This window comes from Oncorhynchus tshawytscha, linkage group LG01 (genome assembly GCF_018296145.1).
Source record: "Oncorhynchus tshawytscha isolate Ot180627B linkage group LG01, Otsh_v2.0, whole genome shotgun sequence".
NCBI lineage: Eukaryota > Metazoa > Chordata > Actinopteri > Salmoniformes > Salmonidae > Oncorhynchus > Oncorhynchus tshawytscha.
In genome coordinates, this window is record NC_056429.1 from 36,048,728 (window position 1) to 36,064,111 (window position 15,384).

General features: G+C 42.6%; 1 protein-coding gene across 2 annotated transcripts in view; it reads right to left on the minus strand.

Moving 5' to 3' along the window:
* LOC112250025 (trafficking protein particle complex subunit 8-like) overlaps positions 1-15,384 on the minus strand; it is a 79,832-nt gene that overhangs the window by 11,254 nt on the left and 53,194 nt on the right. For both annotated transcript variants that reach the window (XM_024419848.2, XM_024419839.2), the window contains 6 exons: positions 14,163-14,325; positions 13,808-13,904; positions 9,147-9,215; positions 8,975-9,033; positions 8,649-8,852; positions 5,340-5,441 (listed from right to left, as the gene is read on the minus strand). In XM_024419848.2, the coding sequence (XP_024275616.1) occupies positions 5,340-5,441; positions 8,649-8,852; positions 8,975-9,033; positions 9,147-9,215; positions 13,808-13,904; positions 14,163-14,325 (694 nt within the window). The remainder of the gene's footprint in view (positions 1-5,339; positions 5,442-8,648; positions 8,853-8,974; positions 9,034-9,146; positions 9,216-13,807; positions 13,905-14,162; positions 14,326-15,384) is intronic.

Below are 15,384 nucleotides of genomic sequence, written 5' to 3' on the forward strand. Positions count from 1 at the left end.
GGTTTCTGGTCAGGGAATGTTTTAATCGTTGCTATGGGAACGACATCTTCAACGCACGTTCTAATGAACTCGCACACCGAATCAGCGTATTCGTCAATATTGTTGTCTGACGCAATACGAAACATATCCCAGTCCACGTGATGGAAGCAGTCTTGGAGTGTGGAGTCAGCTTGGTCGGACCAGCGTTGGACAGACCTCAGCGTGGGAGCCTCTTGTTTTAGTTTCTGTCTGTAGGCAGGGATCAACAAAATGGAGTCGTGGTCAGCTTTTCCGGAAGGAGGGCGGGGCAGGGCCTTATATGCGTCGCGGAAGTTAGAGTAACAATGATCCAAGGTTTTTCCACCCCTGGTTGCGCAATCGATATGCTGATAAAATTTAGGGAGTCTTGTTTTCAGATTAGCCTTGTTAAAATCCCCAGCTACAATGAATGCAGCCTCCGGATAAATGGATTCCAGTTTGCAAAGAGTCAAATAAAGTTCGTTCAGAGCCATCGATGTGTCTGCTTGGGGGGGGATATATACGGCTGTGATTATAATCGAAGAGAATTCTCTTGGTAGATAATGCGGTCTACATTTGATTGTGAGGAATTCTAAATCAGGTGAACAGAAGGATTTGAGTTCCTGTATGTTTCTTTCGTCACACCATGTCTCGTTAGCCATAAGGCATACGCCCCCGCCACTCTTCTTACCAGAAAGATGTTCGTTTCTGTCGGCGCGATGCGTGGAGAAACCCGCTGGCTGCACCGCCTCGGATAGCGTCTCTCCAGTGAGCCATGTTTCCGTGAAGCAAAGTACGTTAGTCTCTGATGTCCCTCTGGAATGCTACCCTTGCTCGGATTTCATCAACCTTGTTGTCAAGAGACTGGACATTGGCGAGAAGAATGCTAGGGAGTGGTGCACGATGTGCCCGTCTCCGGAGTCTGACCAGAAGACCGCCTCGTTTCCCTCTTTTTCGGAGTCGTTTTTTTGGGTTGCCGAATAGGATCCATTCTGTTGTCCCGGTTGAAAGGCAGAACACAGGATCCGCGTCGCGAAAAACATATTCTTGGTCGTACTGATTTTGAGTTGACGCTGATCTTATATTCAGTAGTTCTTCTCGACTGTATGTAATGAAACCTAAGATGAGCTGGGGTACTAATGTAAGAAATAACACGTAAAAAAACAAAACACTGCATAGTTTCCTAGGAACGCGAAGCGAGGCGGCCATCTCTGTCGGCGCCGGAAGTATAGTATATAAGTCTTCATGAAGACCAAGTTTTTTTTTTTTTAAAGACACCAGCTTTAAATCTTTGCTGAATGTGACTTTGGGCCTGTGACATGTGTTAAAGTGTGTGTGTGTGAGAGAGAGAGAGTCAGAGTTGAAAACATTTCAATGAGAAAAATCTGGATCCGGAGCCAAATATCACCTACAATACCAGTCAAAAGTTTGGACACACCTGCTAAATTGTTCTTTATTTTTACTATTTTCTAGATTGTAGAATAATAGTGAAGACATCAAAACAAATTCTAAATAAATCACTGACAGTGTCACCAGCAAAGCACCCCCACATCACCTCCATGCTTCACGGTGGGAACCAAACATGCGGAGATCATCCGTTCACCTACTCTGCGTCTCACAGACACGGCGCTTGAACCAAAAATCTCAAATTTGGACTCACTCATCAGACCTAACGTCCATTGCTCGTGCGTCTTTGCCCAAGCAAGTCTCTTCTTATTGGTGTCCTTTAGTTTCTTTGCAGCAATTCACACAGTCTCCTCTGAACAGTTGGATGTTGAGATGTGTCTGTTACTTGAACTCTGTGACAAATTTATTTGGGCTACAATTTCTGAGACTGGTAACTGTAATGAGCTTATCCTCTGCAGCAGAGGTAATCTCTGGGTCTTCCTTTCCTGTGGCGGTCCTCATGAGAGCCAGTTTCATCATATCGCTTGATGGTTTTTGCGACTGGACTTGAAGAAACCTTCAAAGTTCTTGACATTTTCTGGATTGACTGACCTTCATGTCTTATAGTAATGATGGACTGTTGTTTCTCTTTACTTATTTGAGCTGTTCTTGCCATAAAATGGACTTGGTCTTTTACCAAATAGGTCTATCTTCTGTATACCACCCCTTCCTTGTCACAACACCACTGATTTGTTCAAATGCATTAAGGAAAGAAATTCCACAAATTAACTTTTAACAAGGCACACCTGTTAATTGAAATGCATTCCACGTGATTACCTTATGAAGCTGAATGCTAAGAGTGTGCAAAGCTATCAGAGGCAAATGGTTCTTTGAAGAATATCAAAGAAAAAATACTTTGATTTGTTTAACACTTTTTTTGGTTACTACATGATTCCATGTGTGTTATTTCATAGTTTTTATGTCTAAAAATAAAGAAAAACCCTTGAATGAGTAGGTGTGTCCAAACTTTTGACTGGTACTGTATAAACATCCATCTGTATAGTAGGCCTATAACAGCACATCAGTAGAGTATGGAGCTGAGGTACTTTACTTAGTCTGTATGTAGTCTAAGACTTCTATGTCCCTCAATGCCCTCCACTGGCCACTCTCTGGAGACAGCTCTCACTCTCAGTAAAGCAAACCATCAGCCATCCCTCTCTCCACCTACTAAACAAGTCATCTGACCTTCCTTAGTCGTTTAAGCAGAGATGGAGGGAGCCACTGTTCATCTCTGCACCAATCACTCCTGAAGGGCATTCCTCCCTCCGTATACACTGTTAGACAGCATGACATCATCAACACACACACTCCTTAAACACCCTGGCAAAATGCAAGATGTGTGTGTGAGATGGTAAGTGAGTATGTTCATGAACATGTGTGGCAGTTAGTTGGATATACTTGACATTGCTAAGCTCATCCTTGACTACTGCTGGAGAGAGAAACATTTTGAAGAGCGCAAGCGTTGGTTGGTTCACTCTCAGCATTGAGAGCGTCACTAATAAAACATTCAACTATCTTTCCAACAATCTCAAAACTATATCATTCCAGCTGAGTACAAAGGTGGTATGAAACATAACATAGTGCTTGCTATACAGGAGTGATGCATTCCATAGAACATATTTTAATTGAAGTGGATCAACTTTATTGATCCATAGAGACTAAATACAGTCACCAACATAGGACACATACAGCAAGAACAATATAAAAAGGTATACATCAGAATGATATGACGTCAATACAAACCTATTTGAATACGTTTCTATAGACATCATATTTCTGTACTTTGACTAGCCATCCATGCGCAAGTACAGTGCATTTGGAAAGTACTCAGAACCCTTGAATTTTTTCACATTTTGTTATGTTACAGTCTTATTCTAAAATGTATTATATTAATTGTTCATCAATTGACACACAATACCCCATAATGACAAAGTGAAAACAGGTCGAGAAATTTTTGCAAATGGATTACTTTAAAAAAAAAAAAACGAAATACCTTATTTACATAAGTATTCAGACACTGCTATGAGATTCGAAATTGAGCTCCGGTGCATCCTGTTTCCATTGATCATCCTTGAGATGTTTCTCCAACTTGATTAGAGTCCACCTGTGGTAAATTCAATTGATTGGACATGATTTGGAAAGGCACACACCTGTCTATATAAGGTCCCACAGTTGACAGTACATGTCAGAGCAAAAACCAAGCCATGGAGGTTTAAGGAATTGTCGATAGAGCTCCGAGACAAGGTTGTGACAAGACTCAGATCTGGGGAAGGGAACCAAAACATTTCTGCAGCATTGAAGATCCAAGAACACTGTGGCCTCCATTATTAAATGGAAGAAGTTTGGAACCACCAGGACTCTACCTAGAGCTGGCCACCCGGCCAAACTGAGAAATCGGGGGAGAAGGGCCTTGGTCAGGGAGGTGACCAAGAACCCAATGGTCAAGCTGGCAGAGTTCCTCTGTGGAGATGGGAGAACCTTCCAGAAGGACAACAATCTCTGAAGCACTCCAGCAATCAGGCCTTTAAGCTAGAGCGGCCAGAAGGAAGCCATTCCTAGGCAAAAGGCAAATGACAGCCCGCTTGGAGTTTGGCATAAAGCACCTAAAGGACTCTCAGACCATGAGAAACATAGGTGCCCTGAATTCCAAGCATCACGTCCGGAGGAAACCTGGCACCATCCCTACGGTGAAGCATGGTAGTGGCAGCATCATGCTGTGGGGATGTTTTTAAGCAGCAGGGACTGAGAGACTAGTCAGGATTGAGAGAAAGACAAGCAGAGCAAAGTACAGGGAGATCCTTGATGAAAACCTGCTCCAGAGCACCCAGGACCTGACTGGGGTGAAGGTTCAGGACCTCTTCCAACAGGACAACAACCCTAAGCACACAGCCAAGACAACGCACGAGTGGCTTCGGGACAAATCTCTGAATGTCCTTGAGTGGCCCAGCCAGAGCCCGGACTTGAACCCGATCGAACATCTCTGGAGAGACCTGATATTAGCTGTGCAGTGACGCTCCCCTTCCAACCTGACATTGCTTGAGAGGATCTGCAGAGAATAATGGAACAAACTCTCAAAATGCAGGCGTGCCAAGCTTGTAGAGTCATACCCAAGAAGACTTGAGGCTGTAAATCACTAACAAAGGTGCTTCAAAGTCCTGAGTAAAGGTTCTGAATAATTATGTAATATTTCAGTTTTTGCAAAAATATCTAAAAACCCGTTTTTGCTTTGTCTTTATGGTGCATTTTGTGTAGGAAAAAAACTATTTATTCCATTTTTAGAATAAGGCTATAACGGGACAAAATGTGGAAAAAGTCAAGGGGTCTGAACTTTCCGAATGCATTGTATATGTGTTGATGCATCTGTGTACAGTATATTGCCTCCTATGCTGTTGAGTGGTGACCAATTGAATTTTACCTCTGAGGATCAATAAAGTTTGTTCAATTCAAAGAAAATCTTCCACTCAGCCTTGAGATAGCAAAGCATGGGCCTGCCTCTTAAGCACTCATCTGTGTAGAGTAGACCCTTCCTTACTCATGTTGGCCTATAAACCCATGAGGAGCATAGGTCAGAGTAGACACTAACCCTGTAAAAACCTCTACCAGGCCTGAGTCCGACATACCAAGCTTTCCAGTGTCACCCTGGCCCTACAGCTTACAGGGTGTTTGGGAGGTGGCCAAGTAAACACTCGACGCCCTGTTGGACCTTGGCAGGGAGATAGAGGCTTTTAGGTAGTGAATGAGAGAGAGGTAGCGTTCTCCAAGAAGTCGGATCGCTTTGTTTTGCTTGTGCTTTAGTCGCAATGCAAAGGAGTCCAGGAGTGTGTATAGTTATTCAGCTTGTGTGTACACTACACAGTTAGAACAAAATGGTGATTTGAATTTTTACATGCGTTTACCTCTTTCTGTGTCAAAGAGCAGGCCTCTTTGTCGATGGTCTGTAGGGCCACATGAAGCTGTCCCTCTAGGATCACCTGCTTGTTGTCCTCAACAACAAATGCCTGTAAACAAACAAACAAATTAGCAACTATCATAGACCTTTCTACAACAACAAACATTAGCAACATCATTGGCCTGAAGCCAAAACAGCAAATACCTCTAACTTAACATAATGAGTACATTTTACTAATGCATAATTAAACAATGGAGCACGTAAAAAAGGCTACGTCTGCGCATGTGAATGTAGCTGTATAGTACCGCTGGAGCTTAAGTACATTTCAGATACTCAATGTGCATGTTGTTTATAAGGGCCTGTATTGAATTGAATGCATGAGTGTTGTGCAACAGATGTTCTTGTTTAGAGATGGTTAATCCCTATAGCCTGTAATGCGCACTTTACCTCTGCGCTTTCATAGTTTGCGCAACTGTTAAAGCTGCAATACTTGACTTTTTGGGCAACCTGACCAATTTCACATAGAAATGAGTTATAGATATGTCATTCTCATTCAAAGCAAGTCTAAAAAAGCGGTAGATAAGTTCAATGCGCGCTATTTTTATGCTTCCCGTTCTTAAGTTTAGTTTTTGCATTTTACCTTCTGTTTTGTACACCAGTTTCAAAAAGCTGAAAATACTATATTTTTGGTTATGGAAAAGATATTTCACAGCGGTTTCGATGGTACAATGACTCTACACTATACCTGCTTGTTTTGACACAAACTGGAATTAGGCAAACTATTAGAATTTTAGCAACTAGGAAATGGCGGCGTGACTTCTGCATAGTAGTGCATCTTTAAGCCATGGTGCGAGATTCTAGAAGTTTCAGTCTGTCCTCGGCCCTGCATGCGCAGTCAGATTTGACTCTATGACACCAGAAAAATAACAGATATGAGCACCACCAGTCCTGAGAGCAAGGGCCATAAATCATGTCAGAGTAAGTTCTCTCTCCTGTGAGATGTTTATACATATACTGCTGTTAATGTGTATGCTGTTATTTGAATGTTTTTTATTTATTTATTTGACCTTTATTTAACTAGGCAAGTCAGTTAAAAACAAATACGTATTTTCAATGACAGCCTAGAAACAGTGGGTTAACTGCCTTGTTCAGGGGCAGAACGACAGATTTGTACCTTGTCAGCTCAGGGATTCCATCTTGCAACCTTTCGGTTACTAGTCCAATGCTCTAACCACTAGGCTACCTGCCGCCCCCTAACCACTAGGCTACCAGTATATCCCTGTATAGATGCACAATATAATCGGTGAGCATATCGGAATTGGACAATATTAACTAAAAATGCCAACATCGGCCCAATGTCTAGTTTAAAGGCGATGTGCAAAACCAATGTCAAAGCTGATGTGCATACGTATATAACGTAAGCAGATGACAATGACGGCACTAAAAATACAATACACTTCAAACAACTAAACAAGTTCAAGTTGAGCAGTCATTTGAAAGAGTAATAACATTTCAGCAAGACAACTCGAAGGCGAAACCCATTAACGCCAAGATAATTGAATGCATTGCCTTTGACAATCAACCGTTCTCTGTCGTGGATGATGTTGGCTTAACGACTGACATTTGGACCAGCAATGTCAGCCCCATGAGCATGCTAAGTCTGACAGCACAGTGGGTTGACGAGGATTTCGTACTGAGGAAAGCCGTATTGCATGCTCAAGAATGTGCTGGTTCTCATACTTCTGCTTCTATTTCAATGGCATTTGAGAACATGCCATTGAAACTTGGAAACATGAACACACTCCTAGCGCCATTCGAACAACTGACTCGAGACATAAGATAATCAACTGCGTCTGCAGCAGACGTGATACCCTCGGTCAAGGCATTGAAACGCCTGCTCAACAAAACTGCCGACATAAACCGTGGGGTTAAAACTTAAAGGTACTCGGTGGCATTCTCTCTGAGCCTCTTTACCCTTTACCGTGTGTTAACTATTTAACAGTACCAGAATGCTTAAAAGGCCGGTATCAGAATCGTTATTTTTTGGGGTCGCAAGGAAAATACGGGATATTGGTATCGGCCAAAACTTTCATATCAGGGCATCCCTAATGCTATGCGATTCTTTCCTGAGTAGATAATCCTACAACAATATATACTGGTTCTTACCTTTCAGAACCACAAGTCCATTCCTAATTGTAACATGAAGCTCACTTCTAGCCTGTGTGTTCTAATGTGTGGTGCTGACCATGAGCCAATTAAACTCTGTATATGGACACGTCTGCCTTGTTCTTGCCGGGCAGCCTGTAGCGAGTCTAAATACAAAAACATATGGACACCCCTTCACATGAGTGGATTCAGCTATTTCAGCCACATCTGTTGCACACAACCATGCAATCTCCATAGACAAACACTGGCAGTAGAATGGCCTTACTTAAGAACTCAGTGACTTTCAAAGTGGCACAGTCATAAGACGCCACCTTTCCAACAAGTCAGTTCGTCAAATTTCTGCCCTGCTAGAGTTTCCCTGGTCAACTGTAAGTGCTGTTATTGTGAAGTTGAAATGTCTAGGAGAAACAACGGCTCAGCCACAAAGTCGAATGCCAAACAAGCTCACAGAACAGGAGCGGCGAGTGATGAAGCGCGGTTGCAACACTCACTACAGAGTTCCAAACTTCCTCTGGAAGCAACGTCAGCATAATAACTGTTCGTCGGGAGCTTCATGAAATGGGTTTTCATGTCTGAGCAGCCGCACACAAGACTAAGATCGCCATGCGCAATGCCAAGAGTCGGCTGGAGTGGTCTAAAACTCGCCTCCATTAGACACTGCAGTTTGTGCCCATAGGCGACACTGTTGCCGGTGATGTCTGGTGAGGACCTGCCTTACAACAGGCCTACAAGCACTCAGTCCAGCCTCTCACAGCCTATTGCGGACAGTCTGAGCACTGACGGAGGGATTGCAGCATGCCTAAGGCACGTTCACGCAGACGAGCAGGGACCCTGGGCATCTTTCTTTTGGCGTTTTTCAGAGTCAGTAGAAAGGCCTCTTTCGTGTCCTACGTTCTCATAACTGTGACCTTAATTGCCTGCCGTCTGTAAGCTGTTAGTGTCTTAATGTTCCACAGGTGCATGTTCATTAATTGTTTATGGTTCATTGAACAAGCATGGGAAACAGTGTTTAAACCCTTTACAATGAAGATCTGTGAAGCTATTTGGATTTTTACAAATTATCTTTGAAAGACAGGGTCCTGAAAAAGGGACATTTATTTTTTTGCTGAGTTTAGTAATGGTAAGAGTCCCTTTAATTCTGTGGTTTTACCTTCCAGAGGATGATGATGTCGAGGTCCACCTCGTTACACTTCCTGACCACGCCCGCTATATCCTTGTCCCCGCCCCCATGCCCCACCCCCTGACTCCTGGAATGTCTCCCCTGTGTCTCCATGGCAACGGGAGGTCTCAGAGAGTCCAAGGGCTGACACCTCCGGAAGAAGAAATCTGCACATGGAGTGGTAGAGGTGATGATCTGAAGAGAGGAGACACCAGACTTAGAGAAGGGAAAGGCTGATCGTTTTTTCCTCTTTTATAATGCATTCACAGCATTAACACGACAGCCTTCACAGATAACAATGTGTTTCCTCTACATACCAGTTCATTCCCAAGGCTCAGGTCTGCAAATGTGTATTTCTCTGCTGCCTTCAAGGTAACTGAAAAACATAAGTTAAAAACAGGCATGAGAGAGAAAAGAGATTCTCCATATTGACTGATATTGCTGGTAGTGTATGTGTGTGATTTCGTGCATGCATGCATATCATGTTACCTTGCAGGGGTTTGCATCGTGTTGCTCTGAAGCACAGCTTTCCTCTCTCTCTGCTGGTGAGTTTGCAGTCTGGAATGACAACAAGAGGGTGAAAGGAAATACCTTCTCCCTCTGAACTATAACAAACACTCTTGAACAGCATTCTTACAGTAACTCAGAAAGCCTCTAAGAACAACTATCAAAGCACCTCCCCCACAGCAAAACCTTCCCTCCAGATCAAAACTCCAAACCTACAACCTCATTTTGGACAAAAGTACCTGGAAGGATTAATACTACCAAGGACACCATCCAACCTGGAACTGAGACAGACCAGATACAACTTCAATTAGCACTGAGGTGTGAAGTGAGAGGTGTCGAAGCATGAGCCCAACAAATGGCAGGCTACCCCACCCAAATCCAGGGGCATGGAAGCCCCCTCCTGCTGTTCAGAGACCATCTGCTGGCATTTTTTTTAATACAAGAAATCTACCTCCAGAAATAAAAGCTTTTCCCAAGTGGGTGTGGCACCTACTCCAGTTGCCTGCTGCACTGCTGCTTGGATTCCACCTGGTGATCTGTTCAAAGTCTGCCCTGGTTGTTGTCTGGTACATGTACACCCACCACACTCCCCCCTCTCTCCCGAGCTTTTGCTCACCTCCAGCACACAGGCACTGTCAGGGCGAGTAACTCTGAACTTACAAGGGCTAGCCCCGAATCGTAATATTTGTTTTCTTGTGCATTTTGCCTCCTGCATGCTTTGTTGACTACGAACTTTCTTTACCCAACCATGTTTGTTCCCACACTTGGGACTCTGACTCTCTATTGGTTATACAGACTTTTGGCCTCCCATCCTATTCTAACCACCTCTCGCCGGCATTGTATTCATGTTAACTGATGAAATTGCTGTATAATATGATCTTGTTGCCATCTAATGCACATTCAAATGTCATAAATCAACACCGCAGAACTCTCCCTGTTTTCTGCCATGCCTCGATTGTATTACTATTGATGATATCTAGAAATGTGCACGTCTGCTTTACTGATTTCTGCTCTCGTAAAAGCCCGGGTTTTCTGCACGTTAATACTAGAAGCTTATTACCAACATAAGGGAAGGGACGCGAGTGGCATTTCCCATATGATCGATGAGGATCTCCATATTGCAAATGTACGGTCCCTTAAACATCCGCAGGTGTTATTAAAATAGGCCGACGGCCCCAGGTCATCCCCCAGGGACCAGTCTTCCGGGAAGTCATCAAATGAAGTCTCGGACATTTGGTTTCCGTGTTATAAAATATTACATTTTTGAAAAATGTTCTGCTATACTGGAAATTTCCACCAGATGGCTTCTGGCTAACTTATGGCAAATGGACAAAACGTCCCCAAATGGACATGGCCATTTCTCGTAAACGGAAAAGACTAAGACAAAACCCGGTGAGCACATGTTTGGCCAAATGTACTTTTACCCCAGAAACAAGATGGCGTCGAGGCCTCAACGCTTTTTGAGTTAATGCCCATTTTCTGGGATTAAAGATTGAAAACGGTTATACCGCGCTAATTTGACTGCTTCACGTCATAGTACATAAACCTACAGTGTAAGGAAAAAACTGCCATTTATCTATCATAATTTACGATAAATCATACAGCGTCTGTTTGATGATCGTTACACCTAAGTTTTTCTTTTTCAAAAAAGTCAAATCCAGTTGCGGCGTGTTAACTTCTCTCGGGTAGGAGGCAGCATTAGGAATTTTGGATGAAAAGCATGCCCAAATTAAACAGCCTGCTACTCGGGCCCAGAAGAAGATATGATATGCATATAACTGGTAGATTTGGATAGAAAACACTAAAGTCTCAAACTGTTAAAATAGTGTCTGTGTATAACAGAACTGATTTGGCAGGCGAAAACTACTTCCTGAATGGATTTTTTTCAGGTTATTTTTGTTGGTTTTGTAGTTCTATTCAATGCCATTACAGTATCCATTGACTTTAGGACTCAAATTGCAGTTCCTATACCTTCCACTAGATGTCAACAGTCTAGAAATGGTTTCAGGCTTGTATTCTGATAAATGAGGGAGTAAGACCAGTCTGAATGAGTGTCACAGAGCTTTTTCATGCGCAATACCGAGAGAGTGCATTTCTTGTTTACCTTTTATATTGACAACGTTATTGTCCTGTTGAAATATTATAGATCATTTAGGCTAAAAACAACCTGAGGATTGAATATAAACATCGTTTGACATGTTTATGAACTTTACGGATGCAATTTGGATTTTTTTGTCTGCCTGTTTTGACTGCGTTTGAGCCTGTGGATTAGTGAAGAAAACGCAAACAAAACAGAGGTTTTTGGATATACTGAGACGTGGTTAAAAAAAGAGTTTTGAATACTGATGTTAACCTTTCTGGTTATAAACTTTTTCGGCAAGACAGATCTTCCAAAGGTGTGGCAATCTTTACCAAGGATCACCTTCAGTGCTCGGTTGTCTCCACCAAGTCTGTCCCCAAACAATTTGATTTGCTGGTTTTAAGCATTAAAATTTCAAATAGCACTTTGTTGACTGTTGCTGGGTGTTATCGTCCTCTATCAGCACCGGCCTGTACCCTATATGCCCTAAGCACCCTCTTGGCCCCTTACACTAAGTCTGAATTTGTCCTGCTAGGTGATCTAAACTGGGACATGCCTAAACCACTTGACCAAGTGCTAAAGCAATGGGACTCCCTAAATCTTCCTCAGATTACCAATCCCACAAGGTATGACTCAGTAAAGGCTACTCTCCTCGATGTTATCCTCACAAATTATCCAGAGAGGTATCAGTCTGCTGTTTTCTGTAATGACGTTAGTGATCACTGATTTAAAGCCTGTGTTCGTAATGGCTGCTATAGTGAAACGACCTGTCTTGATTTGTCATAGACGCTTGCTAAAAACTTTAATGAGTAAGCCTTCCTTCATGACCTGGCCTCTGTAAACATGTATGGAATCAGCTTGATCCCTTCTGTTGAAGAACCTTCTTTTGATATATTCAGTGATATTGTTTACAAACACGCCTCCAATAAGAAAATGAGAATTAAAAACTGGTTCAGTCCCTGGCTCGACAATGATCTGGCAGTTACTCCACTTCAAGAATTGCATTTGGCGAAAGGCTCGGCACACGCATACACTCAGGCTGACTGGCTCTCGTTCAGGCAAATGATTAATAAGTGCACTTAGACTATCAGGAAGGCCAAAGTTAGTTACTTTAAGGAGCAGTTCTCTCTGTGGGTCTAACCCCAAGAACTTCTGGAAAACGATTAAAGACCTGGAGAATAAGCCCTCGTCCTCACAGCTGCCCATGTCCCTTAATGTTGATGATGTGGTTGTTACTGACAAGAAGTACATGGCTGAGCTTTTTAAATCACTTCATTAAGTAAGGATTCCTATTTGACTCAGCCATGCCTCCTTGCCTGTCCAACATTTCCTCATCTCTTGGAAGGCAGCCACAGTTCATCCTTTATTAAAAGGGGGAGATCAAGCTGATCCTAACTGTTACAGTCCTATTTTTATTTTGCCCTGTTTACCAAAGGTGTTGGAAAAACTTGTCAATAATCAATTGACTTGCTTTCTTGATGTCTATAGTATTCTCTGGTGTGCAATCTGGTTTCCACTCAGGTTATGTATGTGTCACTGCAACCTCAAAAGTCCTCAATGTCACCATTGCCCTTGATTGTGCTGCTATTTTTATTTACTTGACCAAAGCTTTTGATACGGTAGACCATTCCATTCTTGTGGGCCGGCTAAGGAGTATTGGTGTCTCCGAGGGATCTTTGGCCTGGTTTGCGAACTACCGCTCTCAAAGAGTGCAGTGTATGAAGTCCGAATAGCTGCTGTCTCAGCCACTGCCTGTCACCAAGGGTGTACCCCAAGGCTCGATCCTAGGCCCCACGCTCTTCTCAATTTACATCAACAACATAGCTCAGGCAGTAGGAAGCTCTCTCATCCATTTATATGCAGATGATACAGTCTTATACTCTGCTGGCCCCTCCCCGGATGTTTTGTTAAATGCTCTACAACAAAGCTTTCTTAGTGTCCAACAAGCTTTCTCTGCCCTTACCTTTGTTTTGGAGGTGTTCAGAACAAGGTTAATTTGGTTTGTTAAGAAGAATGCCTCTCTATTTTGTGGAATTTCCTTCCTCCTTAATGCGTTTGAGCCAATCAGTTGTGACAAGGTAGGAGTGGTATACAGAAGATAGCCCTATTTGGCGAAAGACCATATTATGAAGGTCAGTCAATCCGGAAAACTAGATAGCCAAATCAAGGTAGCCCCTCTAAACAAGTAAACCTCAATGATCAAACCACCAAAAGGCATCTATGTAATGAACTTAACAGCTATGCAACACAACACATCAAACCAATCCAGTGGATGAAGTGAAACGTTCCTAAGCCAGTCTGGCTGCTGCCACATGGCTAACTAGTGATAGACTCCTCAGCAACACAAAAACCTAAATCAAATCCTTCCAAATGAAATGACGGAAAGACACTGAGTGAAAGAATTGAGAGAAGAGAGTGAAAACGCCACAAACTGAAACTTCTTAAGTCAACCATCTTTGAATGGAAATGCACAAAACAAAATCTGAGACCGAAATGTTAGTCATCCAGTCAATGAGTTAGACTATTTGTAGTCCCTTCTGAGAGGCTGCAGAGAGGGACAAACCTTTGTCTTCTGCTGGGTTTATACACTTGTGTAGTCTCCACTGTTTACTGCTGCTAGAGACCTGTGCAATGTGAAACTCACGCACGCCAGCCTCGCTCTGTAGAGAGAGAGAGGACGAATAAGTATCATAACGACCAGCATTTAAAGTCAACACAATGAACAGCAATGTCTGTCATAACGTTCAAATTTTCACATCAGCATACTTGTACAGAACACAAAAACGGAACTTTGAATAACAATGTTCCATCAAACATCAGCTTAACTGCGACTGTGTGACTGAAATAGTATGTGTGTGTATTACAATGGAACGTGTTAGAGTGTGTGTGTATATATATAGCACGCTTCTGGAGCTCACCGAGTTGATGTTCTCCACATCAACAAAGACCAGCATGCTGCCGTTCCTCTCCTCCTCCTCCTCCTCCTCCTCCTCAGGTAGTGTGTTACTACGACAAGCTGTGGCCCGAACAGACAGCGAACGACTCGCACAAATAAATACCGTGTGACGCAAAACCCTGTGACTGGGGGGAGGAGAGAGAGGGGGAGGGAGGTAAGGAGGGGGAGAGAGAAGGGAAGGGGTTTGAGATGAAAGCAGAGAACGTGAGTAGTGTGACAGAAGGAGAGCAGAAATTAGATGGAGGGAACGAGAGACGAGGAAAGAGATTGAGTTCATGTAATGCATTTCAAACTCATAATCGTCATAATTGAAACTACAGAAACCACGTTAAAAGTAAACCATTTAATTTAAACAGATGATCAGGCACATTCTGTAAGATCTGAAAGGTCCTTTAAGAGAAAAATATATGACTTTCTAAAGTAGAATATGGCTTTTCAAAAGTGCCCCAATTTGATCTCATTCGATCTCCAATGAGCAAATATTTTATTTTATTTCACCTTTATTGAACCAGTTGAGAACAAGTTTACAACTGAAACATGGCCAAGATAAAGCAAAGCAGTGCGACAGAGATACAGGTGGAATAAACAAACGTACAGTCAATAACACAATAGAAAACATCTATATACAGTGGGGAGAACAAGTATTTGACACACTGCCGATTTTGCAGGTTTTCCTACTTACAAAGCATGTAGAGGTCTGTCATTTTTATCATAGGTACACTTCAACTGTGAGAGACGGAATCTAAAACAAAAATCCAGAAAATCACATTGTTTGATTTTTAAGTAATTAATTTGCATTTTATTGCATAAGTATTTGATCACCTACCAACTAGTAAGAATTCCGGCTCTCACAGACCTGTTAGTTTTTCTTTAAGAAGCGCTCCTGTATCAAATACTTGTTCTCCCCACTGTACAGTGTGTGCAAATTTGGGAGGTAAGGCAATAAACAGGCTGTAGTGGTGAAGTAATTACAATTTAGCAATTAAACACTGGAGTGATAGATGTGCAGAAGATGAATGTGCAAGTAGAGATACTGGGGTGCAAAGGAGCAACAACAACAAAAAACAATATGGGGATGTGTGAGTTGGATGGACTAATTACAGATGCACTATGTACAGTACAGGTGGGCTATGTACAGGTGCAGTGATCTGTGAGCTGCTCTGACAGCTGATGCTTAAAGTTAG